Raw genomic sequence first — 26,172 nt, forward strand, 5'->3', positions numbered from 1 at the left:
TACAAGATTGGTTAGTTTTCGGAACCCCTTTTTATTGGATTAATTATAGAATAAGCTTCGAAAAAAGAAGGTCAATGTCGACACATACTTGCGCTGACATTCACAGCGCTGCCAGAAAATCAGCTGGTGCTGGATAGCAGGGATGCCAGATGGTCAAATAAAGGTACAGTCAGCGCGCAGTTTGAATTGCCCAAGCAGCAACAGACTAAATTTTATTCAAATCAATTTGTTTATGTGTGTGCGTATATATATATTTAATATATTATATATGTATGTATGTATGTATATATGTGGTATATATTCCGTTAAATTCAGTAACAGGGTTTTTTTCGTTTTCGCTATAAAGTAATGCAGCTGACAGCTGCTCCTCTCTCGCTCTCGCTCTATCTCTATCTCTCTCTTTCATTTTCACTTCTCCCCTATTCCTAAATCAAAAAATGCTCATCCAACTGCCTTGGGCTGTGGTGAGGGCGTGTGTGGGAGGTATGGGTGGGGGGTTTTTTGGCATCAGCCCCAGCTGCGTGCCCCGCAAATGTCAACCACAGACCAATGCATGACTGTGACGGCTGCTGATGCTGCTGCTGCTGCTGCAGACTCCTCTGCTGCATCTCCTATTCCGACAGCCACGCCTTCTACGCCCACATTCATTGCCAGGCTGCTGCTTCTGCTGCAGTGAATGGTCGCCGGCGGCTCCTGCTGCTGCTCGCGCTCCCTCTGCCGATTGCGCTGCCGCTTGCGCTTCTGCTGCTGCTGCTGCTCCAGCTCCAGGTGCATCATTTGCATGCCGCCGTGGCCGTGCGTCGTGTGGCAGGCAGCATACAACAACTATGCGGTCACATAGTACTCCCGCTGCCGCTTCTGGCACTTCTCCCGTGCGATATAGCACAGGGCAATCGTTATCAGCAGGGCAATGGTCACGCCCATGCCAATGCTCACCCACATGATCTCCTCGTTGATGCCCACATAGGAGCGGCCTAGCCAGAGCGACCAGAGTGGCAGGAAGAAAAAGGGGAAAATTAATTAATTTATTAATCAATCAACGAGATGATGATGGGTGTCCAATATGCCTTGGACGAGGGGAGTGGAAGGGGACAGAGGGAAGCATCGATTGATGCTACTTATTAGATTCCCATTTAATATATTAAATTTATCCCTGACGAAATGAGCACCCCCTTCCCGTATTGAATACAAAAAAAAAAAAAAAATCAAAAGTTGAAGAAACATTAAAAAAATCGTAGAAAACTTCAACTTTAGCCCTGTGGAAATTGATTTAGCACTGATCTGATCAGCATGCCATGAGAGCTGGAAATGCAGCTGAAGAAACTGAAGGATACTTTCATATCCCCGAATTAAGGCAGTTGGTGGAGCACCTTCTACATCGTGTGCTCTCTCATCGCCAGAGTGCAGCAGTGACTCCCCATTTTACGTAGCTAATACTCAATTGAACTCGCTAAAAACTGATCCAAATCGAAAAAAACTCAAATCATTGTCCATGGCAAGAAGGACGAGGAGCAGTAGCAGCCTCCAGCCCTGAGTCAGCCCCTGCATATTCTTCGCCATCGCATTGCAGTTGCAGTGCTCCAAGAAAGACTTTTGACACCAGCTGTGGGCAGAGCAGAGAACTGCAAATAAATGTTTTGCTCTTTAAACTGTCATCAAGGAGGATGGCGATGGCTGGCTAGTGGGACTGTTTGTTTGGGAATGGATATTGATAATTATCATTATCATGGCACTTACCATTGTAGTAGTGATTGGAGTAGCCGGCCTTGCCAGCCACACGACCCGCTGGCATTCTGTTTCAGCTGTCAACAACAAATGCCACGCAAAACAAAAACTTTATCCAACTAATAAAACAATTTGGATTTTTTGTTTCCCTTCCGCCTTTTCCTACTTGGCGCCCTTGCCAGCAAAGTGTTTATTTATTTTTGTTCCTCTTGGTGTTGTTTCTGTTGCTGCTGTCCGTTGTCTCTCGTTTAATTGCAATTTATGGGTCGACTGCAATGCATCCTGCGTCCTTGGCCGGCAATTCGGTCGTTACGCTGGCAGTGGCGCCAATGCAGCGCCTGGAACTGCCAAGAAGCTAAAAGAGATGAGACGAATCGTAAATTTCCATAATTGGCAAGGCAAAGCAAAATAATTAACTAGTGGGTTGCGCAAATTTTCAATTTGGTGTGGAAAACATTTGAAATAAAATTTGAAAGTGAGCGCGCGTGCGGCAGCTATCTTACAACACTGCCGCCACAGCTGTTCGGCGTTTGTCAGCACTGATCAGTGGGTCAGCTGCGGTGCTGCCCGAACTTCTTCAATATAAGCTAGATTTAAGCTAATTTAAGAACACAAAACAATAAGTAGGCAAAACCATTGGAAAAAACTCAAGAAAATTCTTAATCTTAATCTTTATAAGCTAAAACAAGAATCTTGTATTATCTTGTAGAAGCTGTTTGCTAATTTTATATATTATATATAAAATGCTAGATCTAGCCTGAAATTGGCTAAGCTGGTAGCACTGGTGGTCAGCTGATTGTCGCACATAAACAAAGCAATACAAATATTTTTCGGTCAAAATTCGTGTGTTTCATCAGTGGTCAAAATGAAGAGGTCTGCGCCTAATCCGAAGGATGCAGTCCCCGGTAGCGCCCCTACAAATACCGCGGAGGCAAAAAAGCGCACAGAACAGGATGATATCGCTCTGGACAGCGGCAACAATTCCGGCAATTCGGAAGCCGGTGGCAAGCAAGAAGAAGAGCCTAAGCAATTGCCGGTTGTTTTGGTTGAGGAGAAGCAGGAGCAGGAGACCGCGACGACATGCGTCGGAGGGGACCATAAAGTGTGTCTGAATCAAAGCACCTGTGGATGCCGTAGGTTCTACTATAAACAACATACATTGCACACCTTATTCCATACAGTTCTTTGCACATGCATAGACATATATATACTAACGAGCATATGTATGCATGTGTGTACGGTGCGTATCACAACTATCCGAAACCAGAGAAATTTAACGGGTATTAAGAATTGGAAATCTTCCAAGCGATTATTGATAGCAAATAAGAGCAAATACATTTTCCTGTTGAATGGTAAAATGTGCCCAAGTTTGGGACCGTATATTGGTATATTGCACTGCTTGGTAGTCGCTTGGTAATCAGTGATCCACTTTATTGTACATTATCTTACGTAGAAAGTAAACCCCATGAAAGAACCCCATGGAGTCATTAGTCATTGGCATTAGTCATTGCTATTATTTGTATTGTTAGAAGCAGAAATTTGCTTCGCGGAGAATCAGAGAGAAGTGTCTACCGACAATATCAAATTGTTTTGGCCTTTTTCAGCAATCATTTGAATCGCAAAAGATTTGTAAATAATTGCACAAATAGGTTTGGTTTTAATAGAGTATGTTTCGATGCACTAAAATTTGATATTTATTAGCGTAGGACAGATTGAATGATTCGAGATTTAATGATTGAGATAAATGAAAAGGTGGCGCAGCCTGTCAGTTAGTAGGAGTTTACTGCTTGACATCAAGCAGTGCGCAGCATACAGTATAATTTAGTTGGTAGAGACACTCAAAACATCTGACAAAACATTAAGATTCTTCAGACTCCGCGCAGACAGTCTCCGAGGACAGTCTCTGCAGCTTCCTCAGTTGCCAGACGCTGGTCAGGCGAGTCACGCCCACGGCACCAGCAGCGACTCCAAGGATCTTCAATGGTTTACTGCTTGCTGACTGGGCCATCAGAACGGAGCCCATTCCGATCAGACACAGACCACTGAAAGTGCGACAGCGCAAAGCATCTCGCTCCCTTTGGCAATATCGAAGAATCATTTTTTGTTTGCTTGGTGATCGAAAGAAATATAGAATTAAATAGGGAAAACAACTAAACGGAACTGCTACCAAGTTTTGAGGAAATCTCCCCAGCCAACTGTGGCTTGAAATTCGATTATTTTCTTTTTTTTAAACACTAGCTGAATCTTCTATGCAGGCACAGATTTGGCAAGACTCTAAGCACTAGACATGGATAATTCCGGAGATAATGTCTATCCTAAATGCATACAGAAGCCCCCATGTAGCCACAGCATGCCGAAAGTCTCGCATTTCGCTCATTTGTATTCGCTGCATGTTTTTGCCAGAATCCATATCCTGGCGGCAATGATAGATTAAAGTTACGCCCAGTGGCCCGGCAGAGCCCTGCAGCCTGCCACCCCCAAAGCGCACAAATTGCATGAAAACGACGCCCCCACTGCCCCGTTCCTTTTCATTGCAGATCCGTTCAACAGTTGCGAAAAGTTTTCGCAAGCAACGAACCAGCAGTCACAGCAGCCACAACAGGAAACGTTCGTCGGTCTATTTCTATTGCTGATGCTGCTGCTGCTGCAAAATTTGGGGAACTGCAATCGAAATGAGTCCGAAGGTCGCGCCACTCCACTCCACTCCACTTCACTTCACTCCGGGACGAGAGCCCAGTCCCAGGCAGCTCCTGACCGCATGAAATATTCACCAAAAAAAAACAACGAAACCCCGAAAAAACGAGAGGGAAAAACTAGCCTTTGGTGGCACTCACAATACTCTTGATGATTTATTCGGATGCCTTTTTTTTGGGCGAACTTCCACTGCCATTTGGCTAGAAACGGCAGAGCGTGTTAAAGGGTTTACATACTTGTACTTGCATATGTACGCTGCAAGCTGTTGGCAAAACTAAAATACCCTTTAGAAGAGAGAGTACCACTTGGAGGAGCCACCAACCAGCAGCAAGCCAAACGAAAAATGAAATTTCGTTGCTAAGGATTCGGGGCTAAGGGCGCTCACGTACTCAAATGAGAGAAAGTTTTTCGGGTATGAGCGATAAGGCCGATAAGCTGAAGCATTTCTACTCCCAGCTTCCAGCTCCCAACTGCTGCCGCTACTGCTTTAAAGCGGAGAGGCGAGGAGAGGCCTGGGCATAATAAAAATAAAGAGCTTCTCCCATTATTTAACTGCGCATTAAGTGCAGTGGACGTTCCACGTCGCTGCTAATTGAAACGAAGTGCATAAAGTGTCGGTCATGCCACCCACACTTGGCCAAGTGCAGAAAGAAGTACATACAGGAGAGGTCCTGGGGAAAGGAGCAAGGAGAGAGGCGAATGATTAATCCTTTGGTTAACACTGTCAGCTAGTTAGTTTTGCAGTATTTATTGTGATGGTTTTTTGCTTTGCAGTTATATTTATCATGTAAATCATTAGGTCGTAATTATATAGAACTATTATATTTCACATCAGCCTGCCGTATGCCATTTATTTACCTAGCCAGAGTGATTGAAATAAGTCGGTAAGAGCATTCTCGCTTTCCGCCCATCATATTGAAATTGGGGCCAGGGCCTCAGCGCAATTTTCTCTGAAGATTAGGCGACTCAACAGCCATTCGCGATAAGTCCGGACTTAGCCTGGGGGGTGGAGGGTTTGGGAGGGGGGATCGCCATCGATATCAACCCACTCGACAGTGCAATTCCGCACTTGTCCCATTTGAAAGCGCACACTCGAGCCAATAGCATCCGGGGGAGCTGCAATTCAAATCAGAAAAATATGTTCAGGCGCACTCATCACATAACCCCGACCCTTGCAGCTCAACTCGAGGCGGAAGCGGTGCTGGACAACCGCCAGCTGCTGGCATTCCAAGTGCGTTCGCGGGACATCGACTGGCGCCGCTATGTCCAGCCACTGGACACGCGCATCCGCTCTGGCGGCGTGTACCTGGATAAGCAGACAGACTTTGTCAGCAATCATCGGCGTGCCGTCGATGGGGGCAACAGGCGCGAGCTGCTCGTCTGCCACGACATGATGGGCAACTACCTGGAGGATCGGTGAGTGAGTGGGGCGCCAGTGTGTGTCTGGCCACCTAACACTCTCTCCTTCTGCAGGCACTTTCACAGCTCGGAGAAGTACGACGACTATCGCTTTCTGCACTGGTCAGCAGTGGACTATTTCTGCTACTTCAGCCATAAATATGTGACCATTCCGCCCAGCGGCTGGCTGAATGCCGCCCATCGCCATGGCGTACCCGTGCTGGGTACCTACATTGTGGAGTCAGCGGGCCCCCTCCTCGATGTCCTGGCCAGCGAGGAGAGTGTGGACCAGGCTGTGGCCGCCCTCACACGGCTCTGTCTGCACTTTGGCTTTGAGGGCTGGCTGGTGAACGTCGAAGTGACTGTGCCGCGGGAGAGCATGCCCAATCTGCAGTGAGTACTGGAGGGAAGTTCTGTTAGAGATTAATACCAAATTGATACCAAATACCCTATCTTCCCCCCACCAGTCGCTTTGTCCGCGAGCTGCGCTCTGCCACTGAGTCGCGGGTGCCGCATGGACGCGTCTTTTGGTACGACAGCGTCATCGAGAGCGGGGAGCTGCGCTGGCAGAACGAGCTGAACGCGCGGAACGTGGACTTTTTCCGGATCAGCGACGCCATGCTGATCAACTACGCCTGGGATGATGGCCACCTGGAGCGCAGTGCCAGTGTGGCCAGGCAGGAGGGCTCGCCGCAGCATCGGGTCTTCATGGGGCTGGATGTTTTCGGGCGGAGTCGGAAGGGCGGCTTCCAGAGTCTGGACACGATGACGCGGATTGCCCAGAGGGGCTTCTCGGCGGGCATCTTTGCGCCGGCCTGGTCCTTTGAGACGCTGCGTAACTGGCGCGGCTACGACATTAGCACGGCGACTGGCGACGAGGAGGTGAACGCCGCCTTTTTGGCCAGAAACGAGTCGTGGTGGGCTCGCCTGTGGCCCCTGCTGGCCACCCATCCGTACCAGGCGCTGCCATTCTACACGGACTTCTGCGTGGGCTCGGGCCGGGCCAGCTTTGTGCGCGGATCGCGTGATGCCTCGCCGACGGGACGATCCTTCTTCAACTTGGCCCGCCAGTCGCTGCAGCCGTCGGTGCCGCTGGACAAGAATGCCCGGCACTGTTTCCACACTGCCTTCGCGGGCGGCAGTTCGCTGCAGGTGGTCAACTACGAGCGCGCCTTCCGGCTCTTCGTCACCGACTTCGTCCTGCCACGCGGTGTGCTGCTGCTGGGCTATGCCTATCGCATGGACGATGTCGACAGGGAACAGGCCATCGATGTGGTCGTGAGGCTCTCCCCGTTCCAGCGCCAAGGCCAGGATCTGCACGTCTTCTGCGGCTCCTACAGCGGCAACATTGTGGCGCCGCATCTCTGCTACATATCCCCAATGGACGATCCATTGCCTGCCGGCCTGGCGCCCGTACAACTGCCACAGACTTCCGGTTTGCTGGGCGATGGCTGGCGAGTGCGCTACTATCTGGCGCGATTCGATGGACCCGTCGTAGTAGAGGACATTGGCCTGAAGTGTCGCCGTTCGCTGGCGTCCACTGCGGAGGCCTATCTGGGTGCCATCTATGTGCAGGGCCTGTTCCAGGAGGACTGGACAGCCACGCAGTCCAGCCAGAAGGCTACCATCGATGTTTATGGCCGCCAGTTGTGGGAGAACCAAAGCTAAAGTAGATAAACGTATTTCCCTCCATTGCTATCCCTTTTTTCTTTCTTTCTTTTTGTGGTTAGCCTTCTGGGCGGGCCTTGTCTTACTTCTCCGATTTCGAGACCCGTCGCTCCCTGTGTACGAGTATCTTAAGCAATGGACTTCATGCTCTCAGGGCCACATTATTCAACTTCACTTGACATAGCAGCCGCAGCAGCAGCAGCAACAGCGCTGCTCAAGCTGCTTCGGACGCCTTGGTTTCCTGGGAGCTCATCACCAAATACACTTCCTTTTCTTTTTCTGTGTAAAATTTGGATTACCTGTATTTGGGCTTACCACATTTCTTGGCAATGCTCCATGACACAGAGGCATAGCTGTATAATTAATATTTTTGAAACATAATTTTATTTCCGCTTTAAAATATCGTTTTTAAAGTGTTTTAAGTGCCAAATGTTTTTTTATATTTACATTAATGCGTATATAACATTAAATAAATAATTAAATTAATTGAAGACATTAAAATTGATGCAGGTTTCATTTTAAGGGATATACATATATAGAAATTAGTCTACAAAACTGAGGAGCTTTCGCTACTAAAACTGTCATGTTTTTAGCTCATTGCAGTGCAGCTTTTCATTGTGGCTTTCATTTAAATTTGTAAGCTTATCTTTCGGTTTTGTCTTTTGGGTCTTTCTCCTATACTGAGATTAAAAACTCCTTTTTATCTAGACTTTTATTTTATTTAATTCGCAGCTTTTGGCATTCAACAGTAGTACTTAGCGTAAGCTTTGTTTCATAGTTAGACTAACCGCAGATGATGCACAGACACTGTAATCCACTAATCCACTTTGTCCTGTCTCGGTTTTTGCCGTTACTGTGCCTGTGCCCTGCTTAGTTATGTCTGCTGCTAAACTGCTTGCGCTGCTGTTTGCCTGCTTGAACAACTGCAATTTGCGTTTCTGTGCGTCTGCAACTGAACAAAGAAATTTGCATTTAAATTTGCTGAAATTGAAGCCGTGGCCCCCAATTTCCTTCCACCTTCAGTTCCACCGAGAGACCTTTTGCCTACTTGCTCCTCTCCAGCATGTGCGGCGTAATTTTTTGACATTTTTTAATGCAGATTTCAGATAGTTTTTTGTGCTTGTCTCTGGCACGCGCTGTTCTGCATGCGCGCTTGCAGCACACCCCCCCTTCCAACCCTCCTTAATGGCACAGTTTTATGCCATTTTATTTGTTTAGTTCTTCGCTTTTTTGTTTGACTTTGGGCTTGGCCTTCCCCTTCAACTTTGGTGCGCTGCTTGGTTCTGCTCTGCTCTGCGCTGCGTTTGCCTTTGTCTCTGCCGTGTCGCTTTGGCTTTGGGGGCGCTGAAGCGGAAGCTTTAGAGGGGGAGGGGGCATGTTGGCAAAGTGTGGCTAAAAGCAGTGCATCATCCGTTGCCCAGTAACAGCATCCTCCTCTCTCTCTCACTCTCCACTATATATGTAGTTTATCAAGAACATTATCTGCTCTCGTGGGCTTCTCCCTCTCTCACTCTCTCGCCCCTTTTTGGTTGACAGCTTTCTGTGTTATTTGTGTGGCCCTGTCGTAATTAGCCACACCCTTACTTCCCAGCTGCACTGCTTAGCTGTCGATAAAATTCTGCTACTGACCGCATTTCAAAGTGATAAACGTCACCAGCTCCACTGCATTGATTTCGGTTTTCCCCCTACCCCCCTACTCTCCGCAAGGTCCACAGGCGGAGATGGAGATGGAAATGGAAATTTGTGGCAAAGCGTGCGGAAAAGCAGACCGCAAATCGAACAGCGGCACGACTATCCCGCACTACTACTCCTCCTCCTATAAGTTGCTAACTTTTCTGACCTTTCAGCTCTCTCTCTCCTTTCAAACTATTTGGCGTAGTACAAACACAGCTCGAACAAACTGTATAGCTCAGTTCGACCGCAAGGTACCTCCTATCTACAATTTATTACAGAAAATATTTATTTATGCCCCAGACTGACTGTGAGATTGCCATTACACTTTCGATTATGCACACAAGATTCAAACGGAACCAATGGGTGTATTATGATGACAAAGCCGTTCAATTTCAGCACAGGGAAAATCCTCAAGCCAAATATTTGTTTTAGATGTTTTAAAATAAGCATACAAATATATTAATCAAGTCCTAGGGAAATTTCGTATATTTTAGATGAAAAGCAAACAGCGATGAGCCGCCTCAAGCGAGCGATCACACAGCTAACTACTCGGGAATTTTATGTTTTGCTTCCCGCTTGTGGGACTGGGAGCAGTTGGAAGCAAGGGAAAGATTTATGGCGTCCTTTTGAATGTTTGAATCTACCTTTAGGCACCTTTCTCCACAAATAAAATGTACCCTTATACAATAATAGCACCGAATGGTGTGCCAAACATGCAACAGCCACATAAAGCCATTGGGCCTGACCTAGATACGAAATTCAGCTGGATGCTTCCAGGCCAAGCTGGATACCCGCCCTATTTGTGAAATTTTTCATGCATTTTAAGCATTTAAATGGAAATAAAAATTCAATTGAATATGCCACCTGCTCGGAGGATCACCACACAGATGGAAATTGTGTCTGTCAGCTATTGTAGAAGGGAAAATGCAATTTGTGCCAGCGCTCTCTGCCTCTGCCCCTCCTTTGGCTATTCCGTTTATTATGTTGTGTGGCATTAAAGCACTGAAATTGCAGATTTTGTGGCAGTCACGAGGTATTTTCTCATCATCGTGGCTACAGCATACAAATCTCAAAGCTAAAGTTATTTGCGCCCTCTAAGAAGTTGGCAGTGCAGAAAGGAAACACCAATCCCTGTTCATGCGCTCCCTGACACCCTGACACCCGCTATCTCTGCTAATTGCCGTATCCGGTTTGCTGGCTGGTACGAGACAGGGCAACAGTGAAATCAAATTAAAATCAAGTGTGTGGCAATATGCAATTTTAAATTACCGCTCGCTTGCGTGCCCTCATTAATGTGGCCACACCCATGCACCACGCCGCACTAATGAGTTCTCATTGCCGTCTTTGTCCCTACATTGGGCATAAATGGCTGCTAGCCGCGGCTTTAATTACTGTCAATACCCAAGCCAGCGTTCAACTAAAGCCAAAAGCCAAAACCGTGTTCAAGCGTCAAAAACCATCAAAAGCCAATACGAACTGACAGCAGGAGGCTGACCGAGCAAGAGCAGATATAATCACAACAACGCAGCAGGGAATACCCTTAAATGATGTACATCTCCGTCGAGGATAGCTCCAACAACGGTATGGGTTGCCCACCTTCATGGGATCTACCCCCAGGAATTCGTAGAATTATATCAATTTGGATTCCATTATGTCTGCTGTTGTTTCAGACAGTTTAGGTAAATTGCAAACTTTGCATATTTCTTTGTATGACCCATAACCCCCTTTGGCCAGGACCATCCGGCCGAGCAATTAGTGTGAATTTTGGTTTCGGTTAATGGCATTCACAACAGCACCCCCTCCCCCATGCCAGCCAAATGCACAGGCCGACATACGAGTATTTAGGTCAGAATGGATTTTCGATACAACGTCATGGGAAGGTTGCACATTTTCATGCATTCTCGCAACATGGAAATCCCATTAGAAAACTCATTCTTTTTCGCTACTAACCACCAAAATATGCCACCAAATTTTAGCACATTGATACATTTTAAATGTTGGTAAAATTCCTTAATTTTCTATTTCTTTTGGCATGGACTAAGGATGCACTTTCATTCAAGCGATAGCTTGCACCAAGCAATGCAATTAATTTGCATTATTTCTGCATGCAGAAAACCGAAACCGTTTTGTTTGTTCCCTCTGCGATATGCTCAATACGAGTATGACTTAAATCGGACTGTCTGCCAGCATTAAACGTTTCTTTTTTTGTTCCGGTTTTCTTGCGGATGGGAAATTTATTGGTGAATTTTGCGAAAATGAGATTTAACGCAGGGCCCGGCCCACAGGCGACAGACCACTGCTCTGTTCATTTTTCTCTTTTTGGCAGGCATCAGAGCGTCAAATCCTTGAGGCTGGAGCTCATTTCTTCGGTGTATGTTTTCTGGCTGTGCTTTCTGTGCGTTGGGTCTCGCGGCGCCTCATAACTTTTCCACATGGCCAGCAGAAAAGGAAAAAAAAAAAAAAGGGAGAAGCACCAAAGAAATCCGGGAGCGGAGCAGTGGAGCAACAAAACAGCGAGAGTGCAAAAAAATATTCCAACTCTTGTTTTTGTCTTGTGTTTTTGTTGTTGTTGTTCTTGTTGGGGTTCTTCTTGACTTCTTTTTGTGAATTTTTGGTAACACTCGTTTCTTATTTAGTTTGAAGGCAAAGCAACGCAGAGGCTGAGCAACGAAAGGGAGAATATAGAATATAGAATACCCTCTGCACAAATAATACTTACTGCTAAAGGGGAAGATTATTCCTGTAAACACCAAATTCAATGCAAAATGGAATAGAAGTGTTTCCTTTAAGCCAAGTAGTGACTGAGTGCCTAGTCACTGACCAAAACATTAACGTAAACCTTTTTGTGTACCATATTTTAGGGATAAAGGTATACTATATACTTGTGAAAATAGGGTGTGCCTTCCTATAATAATATCTCAATTTGATTTGCCTGCTGCTGGTGTCGGGGAACGTTGCAGGGAAACCACTTAAAATAAAGTTGGTCAAGTCAAGTTACCATCTCATATTTTTGAGCTCAGTCTAAGCTTCATCTTCGTGGTTTTGGTGAGGTTTTCTTTTGGTCTATCACGTTACACATCCATCTACCCCGTCTTGCGGCTGATTGCTGGGTGTGAAAAAGGATGGATTTCTGAAGGATTTCCCGCCACACGAAACTCATTTTTCTTGTTTGTCGTCGCTTAAGCTAAACATTCATTATTTCACTTCCTGGTGTTGGGTCTGTCTCCGGCTTCCATCAGTTGTTTGCTTTGCCCCGGGCCTCTTTGCCTCCTCCCTCGGGGGCTGCCTGCCAGCAGCGCATTGAGTATCGAATATTGAGTACCAGCTATGGGAATATTTGGTTTTCGCAGCACAATTGTTTGCATTTTGCATTTGATTTGCCAATCAGCTCGGCAAACAGCTTTTAGGGGGCATCTGCATCTGCCAGAAGCGTGCCACATGCAGCAACAGGCGACGCGAGTCGCCTCGACGTCAATTGCAATTTGACTTTAAGCAAAGCGGAATACATTCGAGTGCTCCTCAAAACTGCAAGTGCACGTGCAAGTGCAGTTGGTGTCAGTGCTGTTCAAACTGTTCAAGGCAAGAGCCCAGAAGTCCTACAATCACCATGGCATTTATCAGGCTTAACGACAACAGGGAATGGCCACTCCCTCCGCCCCATGGGTCTGAGTTCTCCCTACACTTCAGCTTTCTTTTTCTCTTTCTCTTTCTTTTTTAAACTTTTCATTTTGCTTTAACCATTTCTCAGCTTGATTTTCAGCCATCGAAGCCATTGAATACCCTGCCTCCAAGGCTGTAGAAACCTTTGGCTAATAGGCCAGCCCCTTTAACATTCATCTCTTTGGTTTAACGAATCTGAATTCAATTGGTCACCGATACAATTTTTAATGATCCGTGTATCCCTCTCGATTCGATGGCATATCCCGCAGAGCAGCCTTAATGGCTTATAAATATGTCGGTCGTCCCTTGTTTGCTGTTGCTTGTTAGCAGCAGATTTCCTGTCAAACTCTGACGATTCCTGGAAGACAGTGCCACACACACACACACACACACACATATAAACAGTTTGAACAGCACTTTGACGTCACAACCAATTGCCATTCGGTGTCCTTGTTGCTGTTGTTGCTGTTGTTGTTTTTGCTGTTTTGTGCTTTTGGGGGCCGACGTACGTCAGGCCATAAAAAGAAAACATAATCGGGCTAAGTTTCGCCAGTGCGAAAATTTGCCCAGAAAATTATGCGGCAGCAGTTCTCTCTCCTTTCGCTCTTCCCTCCGAAAACCGTGTCCGTGAATTTCCATTCAAAATCCGTACTCGCTCCATGAGATGTGCTGAACAGAAAACAAAAAGGGAAAGGGTATTATTCTCTCTGCGATAGAGCGTCCTGCAGTGTGTTTATTATACGAGTAATGGATTTGTTGTTTACGATACGAGAGACAGGAGAGATGTCTAATAGACATCTAAAGTTGGGTCTTCCCTTCGCTCTACCTCCATGTTGCTCGTTGATAATTTTTGGACGTGGAACTGAAGCGATAGCATAAATAAGAGCTTAAAGCAGGAAACGCCAATGGGGGGGAGGGCCCAAGCTGCCAGCCATCCCAGTTCTGTTCTGTCCGACTCTCTGGCCTATCTCTCTGCCAGCCTCCTGTTTTCCTTTTGCTTATTTTGCTACATGCTGCGGCTGCCTGTCGTTGTATGTCCCGACAGAACTTCCGACGTGACCGTGTCCTCCATGTGAAAGCGACATATGCAAAAGCCGCATAAATCAAAAGATCTTCGAGCATGAAAACTGGCAGAGGCACAGAAAAAACAAGGAGAAGACAAAACGAAAGGAACAAAAAAATCCAGAGCTTGACACTGACTAACTGTCAAGGGCCGATGCCACGACAATGTTGCCAGGACCCTCCGTTTGCCAACTCTCTGGCCCGGACAAGGTCAGGTTAGGCAGGCCCAGAGAGAGTCGTGGGGCCCAGTGTCTTCCGCCCCACCCATTTAAAATTAAAGAGAAATCTCATAGCGGAAGTCAAGCGTGGACCGGAAACACCACACAAAACTGTGGAGAGGAAGCGCAGCCGGAAGCAGCTGAGGCAGGTGCACTCGCATTACCTTTGGCCATTAGGTCAATCGAATTAGGACAAATAGATTTCACAAGGACCAAGCTTAGCCGCTAGCGGAAAACTGAATCTTAAATATTAAATCCCCATAAGAACCTCTAAAACTTGATGCATTTTTGGAAAGCCTCTTGGATCTGGACATAACGTTGAGTTCTTTTTAACTTTTTTTAACTGACAATTTACCAACATCCACGGGAGTTGGCAAGCTGTACATACTATGTACATATGCATATATATTTTTCCATAATATTTTTATTTTTCATATATATTTTTTTAACATATTTTTCCATTGCTTTTACACATATTTAAATAACTAAAAGAGTATACAAAGTATATAAAATCTATTTATATTAATTATTATTACAATGTATATTTACTCAAAATTGCAATACTAGAAATAATTCAAGTAGCTTAGGAGGAGCTTGAAAGCAATTCACGTCTACGGCTGTAATCCATTGAGTAATTATTTTTTTGTGCTGCATTATTTGTTTGGTTTTCTAGGTGCCTCGATTTTTAATTACTTTCCGAATTTCCAGCAACGTTCATTGTATTGTACATATATTTCGCATATTATTGACATGTTTACCTTAGAGGGTCTTGTAATTAACTCAGACCATTGCCATTCCCCACGCACATTAGCACATCATCGTTCCATCATTCAATAGCTTGACATAATTAAACAATCAATGATGCAAGAATATATAGTATACATATATGTATATGCTTCCCATGAGTGAACATCGCATATGCCTATCTATCAGCTGCCAAGTGTGTCTGGGTCCCGGGCATCTGTCATCTTAAGTGACATTCACGCTGGTGTCCTCTCGATACTTTTGTTTTGTTTTTCTACACATCTCAATGTCACACAGTCACTGCAGTTCTCTTCTGCATCTCTCTCTCTCTCTCTCTCCAAGCTGCCCCTTTTATGCTACATATCTTGTCAGTTTCAATTAAAATTTCTTCAGCATTCCCCAAAACGTAGAGGACAAGCCAAAAAAAAAAAAAAAAATGTTTTACCCGGCCAAAAAAATTACAAAAAAAACTTTTTAAGTGACATTTTGCCAGCACAACGACAGCCTCTTCCCCTCTTTTCCGCCCACTCCACGGCACGTTTTGCTCATTTGCAACTTTTTTGAAAGTTTCTGTTTCTCGGTTTTGGGAACTTTTCTAGCGCTCCTCGTTGCTGCTGGCCACCAACTGCAGCTAAATGCGCTGAGATTTCCCAAAAACTAATGGGAATGGGGCGGATCTGCACTCGCGTACAGTGGAAACTTTACTTGGGCGGACAAATTGAGTTTATCTATAAGTACGAGTGCGAGTGCGGGTACGAGTGCGAGTACGGGTACGAGTAGGTGTGTCACTTAGCCGTTCCTCTGCTCTGGCAGATGAGTCAGACTGGGATCGTGTGCATCCAACAGAGTTTGAGTAAACTTACAGTAACAGTTCTGCATTGGACTGGAATATACACATATACACAATATATATGTACATATATAGATAGATAGAATATTGTATCAGTGGTTGATGAACTGGCGATTACTTTTTTTGGTTGAACCTGATGTTGGACACAGGAAATTTTTGAATTATCGACGCCATTCTGCTATTACATAAATACACGGAAATACTTCAAATATAACAGTCGAGAAGCAATGGCAGTCAGACCAAAATTCCAGGCTCGTATTTACTTACATTGTTTCAACGCATAATCAATAAAACCAATCGGCAGAGTTTCTCGATTCTAGCAATGGATTCTAAGTAGCCCACAATTGTTTCTTCTTATTGAATTTTCAAGCTTCAACTTGGCCGAGCTATTTTTTTCTGGCGCTGAGCAGAGGTTGTCGTCTGTGGTCCAATTTAGATTTAGGCAGTGGTCACAGCGGGGCTGGGACTGGGGACTGGGGACTGTGGACTGGGACTCCCCTTTAACTCCTGCTGGCAGACCACCCATTACTCCTACTTAGAGGGGGATTAGCATTTTCCCAACACTCAGCAGCAGATCGAAAATGCCGCATTGTGTTTTAATTAACTTTCGAAACTCTCGCCCACCCACAGATAAACATGGCTGTTGTTGCAGTGTGCTGTGTGTTCCTTGCTACTTGTATATACATATGTATGTATGTACATTCCTCCCTGCTGTACCCTTTGCTGCCACTGTTGTTGACCAAAATCGTTTTATTTCGGATATGTCCTGTGCGCCGAAATTGCAAATGACATTTACATTCATCTGTGTGTACGGCATGTAAGCCACATGTCCATGCCAACTTATGATAACTGCACAGTAAAGATCCTGGGACGGGCTGCTTGTGGGTGGGTTAACTACGACAGTAAATGGGGATAATGCCAGCATGCGAACCGAAATTTAATTAGATAGATCCACCAATGAATGCCCTGACCCTGCACTGAGCTGCTGCTGCTGCTGCTGTTGCAGTTTCAGCTCAATTCTCAGCTCTGCCACAGAAACTTGGCCACAGATGACTGCACTTAGCATGGGTCAGCTACTGCCAGAATATTCCAGGCCCGAATGAATATTAAACGACTTCCTAATGATGAATAAAATAAGCATCGAATAAATTACGCAATATGCGTAATTGTGTAATGAACATGAAACGCATTAATTAAAGGGAGAAAGAAGTCAGGCAGAATACAGTCACAGCTACAGGGCAAACTTTTTGGTAGCAAAGTGCCAAATGGACTGCACCCAAAGTAACTTGTAAATAATCATCGTTTTGACTGTACAAATATGCAGATTCCATCAGGTAAAGAACAAAGTGGGGAACTGCAATGAGTTGACAGTAGTTTCACTTTCACTGCAAGACACTTTAGAATCGGTCAACACTGTGCTGCCTCCCAGTGAAGTTTACTGAGTAAACAAATGAATAATATTATGTATACTAAAATAAATGCAGTAAATAATTGCACATTTTCAACACAATAAACTAAGTATTTTGGAACATTCTTAGCTCTCTGAATTTATGTACTATACACCGTTAATTACTGTGCCCTGCCAACAACGTTCAGAAAAGTTCTAGCCGAAAAAACTTATGTAATGAGCGCCGCTCTAGTGCCCTGCTTGGAGTCTCGACAACAATTAGCAGGCCAAATGAATTGTTCAACTTTACTGCCTGACAAAAACAGCATTAGCAGTGGGTGGTAGCTTTCCCAGCCCAGCTGCCATGAGCACCTACTGCCTGGAGTGACGTGGCTGCTGTGCTGGCAGCAGCATAACCACAAAGCACTAAGATCAGAGATAAAGCTGATAAGAGACAGATGTTGCTGGAAATGCACCAGCAGGGTATACAATGCACTCTAATTTATATATTTTGTACTCTTTGTACATTGTTCTGCGTGTCTTTGGAGTGTAAAGTGTCAAAACAATATTGGACCATAAGGCTGCTTCTCACGGAGCTCCTGCGTGCATTCCGAGTCGGGGCTTGTACTGCAGCAGAGCACGCACTGCCTCCAGGTGCCCGTTGAGGGCCGCATGTGATGCATGGGTGTCTGCTGCTCGCTATCCAGCTCATTCACACAGGCACCAGTCATCATCAGCAGCTCTATGATGTCGACCGCATTGCGATCGGCGGCCCAGTGCCCAGTGCATGAGGGCCATTCCCTGTCCATCCTTCAAGTGGATGTGGCTACTCTTTAGTTGCTGTCGTAGCTCCGTCAAGTTTCTCTCCCTCACCAGATCGAAGACAGTCTTGCTCGACATAGACTGGCCATTTGGCCTGGCCCAGGGACTGGCATTATATCCGAACAAGTCAGCGTCTTCCTCCACCGGACAGTCGCAGGTCCATTTGGGGCTCAACTTCTGCACTTTGTGGATGAACCTCCGCTGGGCAGCTGCAGAGGACAGGCGGCCCAAGCTCTTCCAGGCACACCACTTCCTATGTGCCTCCAGATCATCCAAGGGGGGGCAGGGCATCCGGCAAGGCCCCACAGTTGCCATCTGATAAAAGCCATACAATTCCATGCGATTCGGCTCGCTGTACTCGCTTCTCGCTTTTCGTATCAAATAGTTGGCGGCCACATCAAAGTCTTTGTCGCTCTGCTGCTGCTGCCGCTGCTGCCGCTGCTGCTTCCATTTCGCGACGATGTTACCCATTTTGAAGTTGATTTTGGTGGTCTTCTCTCGCCTGTCCTTAGTTTGGATCCGTGTGAGATTGTGATTAATCATAAATATATATATTCCTCGCCGACTACTACGCCTACAGGGGGGGAATGTGGTCTACGAATTCGTTTTTTAGGTTTACAAGCAGGCTTTGGACATTTGTATAGTCAGCCACAGCTCTCATTCCCCCACACAGCAGTTATTCAACAAAACTAAACCCAACAGTCAACAGTCAACAGTTCCACAAAAAAACAAAACAAAATATAAGTAAAATTATTCATATTTTTCCGATTTTTCCGATTTTTCGATTGATAAAATGCCTGAACGACGACACCACCACCACGGCGAGGGCCGGGAACGCCGCGAGCGCCGCGAACGCGAGAACAACAACTATTGCGAGCACGGGAGCCGGGAGAGCGAGGAGAACCGTTTCGATTCGCTGTCACAGACAGAGGCTAGCTTCAGCCTTGGCTATTGGCTGCAGGCAATTGGCATGTTCCTGGCCACACTGGCAGTGGGCTGGATGATGTACAGTGTCGTCGCCGTGAAGGTGGTCGTTCCACCAACAGTTGAGGAGCCTGGCAAGATCATCCGTCAACTGGCAGGACGCGCCGAGGGTGACAGGTCTTGGCGCGACTCTGACTCTGCCGCCGCAGCTGCGGTGGCAACAGCCGAGGAGAAGGCATCCCGCTGCTACTTTTGTCATCAGCCCATTTACATTAAGGAGAGCATCAAGCTGATTGGCAACCAGGTGCTCGGGCAGGAGAAGGCGCTCGCCCAGCTGGAGCAGGAGCTGAGCCGCGATCGCAAGTTCCGTTCGGTGGCATTGCTCGGCCCACCTGGCGTCGGCAAGACAATGACAGCAGCGGCCCTGATCAAAACATTCCCATGGCCTGACAACGTACGAACATTGTCCTGGAACGCCACGGGCTCGGGAAAGGACCACGTCGTGGAGTTCCGTAAGTTGCGGAAATTCATGAATCAATTGTCGAGCTGCGGCATGAACCTGCATGTCATTGACAACCTGAAGGCGGATGACATAGACATAGTCCCCATCTACAACGAAATGATCCTGCAACGCGAGGGATCCCTGGACGAGCCGATGGCGACGCAAACCGTGTTGGTTGTGTACATCTTCAACCTGGAGTCGAAGCACCTGGAGGAGCAGCAGAATTACCTCCAGCGCATGTCGGACAGCACCGCTTCGATCAACTTTCGTTCGTTTGGTCTTGAGGAGCTGAAGCTGTGCCTGGAGAGCGAGCTGAAGGCCATGAACTACGCGCTCAAAGGAGGAGTGCGAAGCTGCAGTTCTGAAGGAATCCATGGAGAAAATCGACACTAGTGGGTGCAAGTCACTTCGGCCACTCATCGAGCAGCTGGGGACTCCGCTTCCCGCTTAGTCTGATTGATTGCTGATCATTACATTAAAGCTATTTCGTGTTCGTTGTGAATACTTCAGTTTCTGCTATTTTTGGTCATGTTGTGCCCCGCCCATCTGGCCAAACCTCTGCTCTACACGATTCCTACATTTACTCTACTCAGACTGGGAAACCCGACGTGGATTCGAAATGCATTGACGGGTTCTTTTCTACATGTATCTGTGTGCTGGTGAGGCGTCGAAGCTAATGACACTCTGATTTGCACTCTAACGACCATTTAAAGACAGAGAAAAATGAGCATAGAGAGACCTGTTAAAAGCCACTCGAGTACATGTGTCTGATTTGCTCAGACTGAACACTTTAGCCTCAGTTATGTCAGATATTGTGAGATATTTATATGGCATATACATGCATATGTACATCTCTCTTTTTGCACATAGAATTATGCACTGTACAGTGAATATTTCCGCCTGGCCTGTTAAGCTTTTATTGCTTTATGCCTCTAGTTAATTACAGCATAAATCAGGACACGCAAAAGTTTAATTGGCAATAATTGTACATACATACTTATTCAGGTATACATACATATATATATTAATTTGTAGGTATGAGGTCAAGGACACACCTGTCATGTCATACTTTAGCCCACTGTTGCTGCCCCTGCGTCTGTTTTCCCCACAAATCTCAAATTTGTCGTGGACAACATCGTTGAAAAAGAATTCCGACTGAGCATCATGGTCTTTTGTTGACACATTTCTGTGGCAGACGGTGCTCTGGTGATGGCCAGGGCAGTGGCTTGGAGGGTGGGGAATATCGCAACTAAAGTCTGTGCACACATTGGGGCTCGATTACAATGCCTTAAATTAGTCCATAAATTATTTAAAATGTTATTTTATTTATTTACTCAAAACATATTAAAATATTTTCTATATTTCTATATTCCTGCTCGGCGACTCACACGTTCCCTCTCGTTTTTCATTTATATTTATTTTCAACTAAATGCAGCCTCGTTAACATGAATTAAAGTTCATTTTATTTGCATTAATAAACATGTATTTTCATTTATTATTCTGCAATGATATTCTGCTAATTATTTATGCTAACCAAAACTATAAAAAACTGTTTTTTAGATTTTATTATAAGCTTGGGAATGGGCGTGGAAGCAATCAAAATGAAAAGGTGAAAAGTAATTAATGCAAAACTGTTTGATTTCTGAATGTCACCCTACTACTACTGATAAATCAACGTCAATTCTAGTAGTTTGAAACAGTTGAAAATTGTATTAATTTACTTTTGTCATTTGTATGAATCTTCGAGGAAATTTGTGGTAACATTTATCCAAGTTATCGATGTAAATATTGAACGAAATATTGGGCGCATTTTTCCCCTTCGACTGCAAGGATTTGATTAGATCCGAGCATTAACGGACTCCCGTCCTCGTTTATTCCTAATCTGCATTCAAATGAGTACAAAAAGATATTCCTTCCTGCTCTCAATATTTGGTCTTTGAATGCCGCCATTGCCAGTTGTCCTTCTCCTCTCAACTGCAACGTTTGTTGTGCGTCTCAAGTGCTAACAAAGCTGTCTAGAATCTGCTCCAGCACCACCAGTAAGCCACACTACCCCTCATTGTCCACGAAGCTGTGGCAGCACTTCTCCAACCCCACAACCCACACACCCCCACACCCCCTCACACACACACGGAACCCCCCACTGTCTTCTTTCTCCAGCCGTTTACAATGTTTTGTCTTGCATTATCTGCATGTTTCTGCACAGATGCCTCTAAATGCATGACTTACCCCTCCCCTCCCCACACATCCCCACCTCTTCTGTACTTTCTGGTTATGTGGCATACCATTACAGTTGTTGCAAGTGTTTATAGAGCGGCAACCGCTGCTTGCCACCGGCAATGAAGAGACCTAAAAAGTTCCTAAGCGAAATAAATAAAGCGCCAGCCTTTATGGTAGACTTATACAGTACAGTGAAATCTGTCTTGAATGGACACACCAATGAATCCATCATTTGAGGGAACTTTCGCCGTATGAGTGAGGGGGTGAGGGGTGAGGGAGAAGGGCACACGACCAATTTGCCAGACCAAAACGTGTCGATTCGCAATAAATTGAAAACTGTGAAAATGTAAACACTTTTCGCAGAGTCCTTGACACAACACACATTCAGTGTTCACCCATCACGTCTACACTGTTCAATTTCGGTGCATAGAAATTTATTTTTATTTTTTAGAAGCGCTCCTCAAATGGTTTGCCAAGTAAAGTCTAGAGTCGGGTCAAGTCGGGTCAATAAGCGGAGTCACCATGAGTCACAGCGCAGCCAGGGAAACGGTAGGTTAAAAGAGGTTAACCGCCATGGGGAATACGCTTCCATTTGAATGTCTTTTGTATGCTGAGACAGAGTATTGTCCATACAAATTTGCTATAAAATTCCAATATTTATATTTAAAGTTTCTTTAGTATATTCCATGGTCTCAGAGTAGTTTCCGATAAAGTTAAGTTTGTTAGATTAAATTTAATTAATTCAATTTTAAATTAATTTTTTTTATCCTGTTCTATTAATGGCACATTTATGTAGTATATTTTTATAATTTCTATTTTTGAAAAATACTTAAATGAGACACTTTCCTAGGCAGCAACTGCCTGAGTATATCGATATACTACTCGTATTTGTTTTGATTTGTTTTCAGTGCATCGAAGATGTGAGGGAAAATTCCAACACCGAAGAAAACTTTGCCACGCCAGTGCGAAGTTTGCTTCACGCAATCATCATAAATTAACGAATTTCAACAAGTGGCAACAACAACAGCGCGAGTGGGAAAAGTGTGGAAATGGAAAAGAAAGCAAAGAGGTGAAAGTTTTTCTAGCAACAAGCAGCAGTACAGAAGGAGGGGGGAGTAGCCCCAATCCTCAAGCCGTTCTCTTACATGGACCTTCGTCCGTTCAAACCTGTGAATTATGTGTGCTCCCTTTTCTGTTTCTGTTGCCGATCCTAAAGCGCTGAAAGTTTGCACAAATTTGTTTGACTAAATTATAGAATTTGGTGCAAAGTTCAGCATGAAGAGATTGAGAACTAATAGATAGGAATAGGAAGCAATGGATGGCCCTGGGCCCAGGCAATGGGAATTCTCTTTCAATTAGCAGGGCCAGTAAGCGACTGCCACAGCGTGTCCTTGCCGGAGTTTCACAACCAAATTATGTTCATGCATATTTAAAATACTTAATGAATTTTATAAAACTCGACGTTGTCCGCTCGTGTTTGATGGGCTCAAGAACGAACGCCAAGGATGGGCCAGGTTGCCTGGCAGCGGCCTGGTGTGTGTGCTGCCTGTTGCTGCTTCACCACCACACCCTCATCCCACCACCACCCCACCAAGAGCTTATGGCATAATTCGTAGGTAAGCATGTTGGCTGCCTTTGCGAGTATTCCCCTACTCGTACTCGTGGAAGCAATGACAAAAATCAAGTATGTAGATGAGGCGCATTGTTTCTGGGAATATTCATACTCAAGCAACTTACACAATTTTCTGTGGAAACAAGCCACGAATGACTTACATTTAAATCAGCTGAACTGTGATAGAGCTGCTTGTGAAGCTACATTTATGAAGCAGAATAGAAGAGAACAAAATTATGGGGAAGTCCTAAAAATTTTAATAGGATTGTGAGTGAGTAGAAATTTAGATTGTATGCTGGTACAACATTTGCTTCTAGCTGTTCTCTTACATTTATTCAAAATTGCCAATGCCTTAGTGGTGACTCTTGAAGCTGCTTAGTCTGTGTTAATTTAGTTCAAACATCCACGAATGAATTACAACTAAATAAAGGGAAAGTCAGGTATACCTTCGGGCTGTGAGAATTATGTGATTTTACTTTGAAGAAGAAGCCCAGAAGAAAAGCAATTCGAAGTGCTCTACGACATTTTTGGGAATTAATTTCTCAAGTTTTTCACTTTTCCAGGGTACGTATGAGCCCAAACAATGCTCCTGGGAGCTACGCTTATATTTTCAAAACTTTCATGGGAACATATCAGATTGCTATCAGTTGATTTCATTCCTGATTGGCTGAGCAAAAGCATTGGAGACGAATACGAATTTAATAGCCCAAAAGGAATTGGTCAATTTTTCGGCTAAGTATCAGTCTTGCCACTCAGACAGCAGGAGCTTGCCCGCCCCCCGTGCAAGCTGCAAGCCACTTTAAGGGGCACTCAACAAAACTATTAAAACCAAAACTTGAATGTTCAGAGAATAGAAGCGAGAGCCAAGAACAAATATTCAGTGAGCTCGGCTATCGAGGATGAGACTGGAGGCTGGAGGCTGGTGGCCGTTGGCTGTTGCCTTTTTCTACACTGAAACACATGCAAACATTTTTAACTGCCGCCTCAACCATAAATCGAAAGCTATGCAATCTTTCTGTCATTCGGGTTCATACTTTGTTTTGTTTTGTTTTGGTTTGGTTTTTGTTGCTGTTTTTTTGTGTTGTTCTTTTTTCTGTTGGTGGCTCTCATAAAATTGTAAAAACGAAAAGCCCTCCGAATTGGGAGCAACTGCCACGCTGGCGGGCAATAAATCTAACGATAATTTGTTGCGCAGCGTTTTACGATGTTTTAGCGACAAACCTCGGGCCCCTTTCGATCCAGCCATTGGGAGGTTAATGCTCCTTACAGGGTTGTCATCGTTGTAAAATGGAGGGGCCACAGCTGGGAGCCCTAAGCCCGGAGCTCAAGCCAAGCCAATTAAATGGTACATCGGACTGTTAACTGTTGCATGTATTTAGGGGCTACGCTGGGGAGTGCTCCCTGTGCCCCAACGAGTCACAGACAATTGTAATGCTCAGACATCTTAATGTCGATTGCTGGCGCGGTAACAGTGTAATTATCATTTTACATTTGAATGGTCTTGTCTTGTTCGGTTGCTGTGGAACGGGGGAGAACTTGCACAGAAGTACCTACTGTTAGACACTTTTATTTAATGGCCCACTGCAGCTGTTACCCTCTGCGATTGCCGCTCATTGCACATTTGCAGTTGCTGCCTGAATTATGGATGCGCTCCTCCTTCAGTCTCGGCTGGCGGACTTGGTGGCGCCCGAGAATCACTCAGCACCTGCCATGCATATTTCATGATATTTCACCGCCCCCTCGCTGCACTCTGCTGTAGCCCTGTGAACGTTTAGATGGTTGCAATGGATGATTGGATCGGCATTATGCAGCTCTCTGACATGAGGCATTGAAGCCAATCAGTCGCATGCCCCGAAGAGGCTGTGGGCTGGGGGTGGCAGCTGAAAAGCATTGTCAGGTGGCAGGAAATTGCAGTGTTGCACACACGGCTGATTACCAGAAACGTTTTCCACTCTGCCAAAATTTCCATCAGCACTGGGAATAAATATTAAGTATACGACTCGTGGAGCGAGCGAATAGGGAGAAAATCCACATTGTCTTCTCACATGATAGAAAGTGGAAATGGCAGTGGCAATGAAAACGGAAAACGAAAAACGAAAAACGGAAGCTGGAGGCTGAAAACAAAAACTGTCAACTGGCATCGTTGGCAGCAATAAACAAATGAATCCTGATCAGGATTAAAGCTGGAGAGGCTTGGGGGACTGCATGGGGACTGTCTCTCCCAATCCAGTTAATGACTCTAACCAAGTGGGTGCTGGGATAAATTAAAACAATTTTATTTGATTAGAACTGGAAGAAAGTCATCGTCCTGCAACCATGTAAAGGCTTTGCCCCTGAAAGACTGAAACAAAGCAAAGCATTTGTGGCCAAAAGACGAGGGCAAAACACACTCAAGGGCCCCATAAAAATGTCATATGTGTGTGGGAGTGGAAATCATCTCGACTCTGAAGACGAAGCCGCGCGACAATCATAAGTGGCCGGCCGGACTAAGGCAAATACATAGTGGGTACATACTACATGTGGAATGAAATGAAAGATTCATGTTAATGGCTTTCAAGAGCGTAAATGGTGCGGACGGGACGGTGACTATGCAAAGTGTTGTGTGCTTGTTGGCCACAAATAGAGGAAGGACCTGGGACACTTGACACTTGCCCATAAATAATAAATTGGGCAGAGATTACAAGTGAAGTGCCAGCAAATACGATAAGGTTACGTTACAATTACAAGCAGTGGCAAGTGGCACAACAAGCTCATCAAATCACTCACCTCCTGCTGCAACGATCTTTGGACCTGGGGACTCTATGGATTCCACTGAGGCGTTGGCACTTTCAAATCTTTAACTGAAATTTCACGTCGCTACGGCGCCTGACTCCGTGTGTGACTGGTGCGCGTATCTTTCGATTCGGCGAGCGACAGCGACCTGCCACAAGGCGAGAAAAAAGTGAACTAAAGGCGGCGCCGCCTGATGCTGCACGCACGAGGGCCACGAGGACGACGCCGCTACCCGATGAC

General features: G+C 45.4%; 3 protein-coding genes and 1 pseudogene across 4 annotated transcripts; 1 reads left to right on the forward strand and 3 right to left on the reverse strand.

Moving 5' to 3' along the window:
• Window positions 1–256: 256 nt before the first annotated feature.
• Window positions 257–821, reverse strand: LOC121405021. The gene has a single exon (XM_041595549.1). The coding sequence runs from the start codon at window positions 781–783 to the stop codon at window positions 508–510; it is 276 nt and encodes a 91-aa protein (XP_041451483.1). The 5' UTR covers window positions 784–821; the 3' UTR covers window positions 257–507.
• On the reverse strand, window positions 821–26,096 carry LOC111065087. Its single transcript, XM_022353063.2, has 3 exons — window positions 25,927–26,096; window positions 1,738–2,080; window positions 821–974 (listed from the first exon to the last, which is right to left on the reverse strand). Exons 2-3 carry the CDS (start codon window positions 1,790–1,792, stop codon window positions 826–828), a joined length of 204 nt encoding a protein of 67 aa, XP_022208755.1. The 5' UTR covers window positions 1,793–2,080; window positions 25,927–26,096; the 3' UTR covers window positions 821–825.
• Window positions 2,513–7,762, forward strand: LOC111065084 (cytosolic endo-beta-N-acetylglucosaminidase). 2 transcript variants are annotated; one of them, XM_022353061.2, is made up of 4 exons: window positions 2,513–2,858; window positions 5,598–5,835; window positions 5,893–6,210; window positions 6,285–7,762. In XM_022353061.2, the coding sequence occupies exons 1-4, from the start codon at window positions 2,591–2,593 to the stop codon at window positions 7,483–7,485; spliced, it is 2,025 nt and encodes a 674-aa protein (XP_022208753.1). In that variant the 5' UTR covers window positions 2,513–2,590; the 3' UTR covers window positions 7,486–7,762. The 2 variants fall into 2 exon arrangements, with proteins under 2 accessions (XP_022208753.1, XP_022208754.1); XM_022353062.2 differs by lacking the exon at window positions 2,513–2,858 and having other exon boundaries at window positions 5,491–5,835.
• LOC111065086 lies at window positions 17,570–18,547 on the reverse strand (annotated as a pseudogene).
• Window positions 26,097–26,172: the final 76 nt, after the last annotated feature.

Source organism: Drosophila obscura, unplaced genomic scaffold (genome assembly GCF_018151105.1).
Source record: "Drosophila obscura isolate BZ-5 IFL unplaced genomic scaffold, ASM1815110v1 contig_73, whole genome shotgun sequence".
Classification (NCBI taxonomy): Eukaryota; Metazoa; Arthropoda; class Insecta; order Diptera; family Drosophilidae; genus Drosophila; species Drosophila obscura.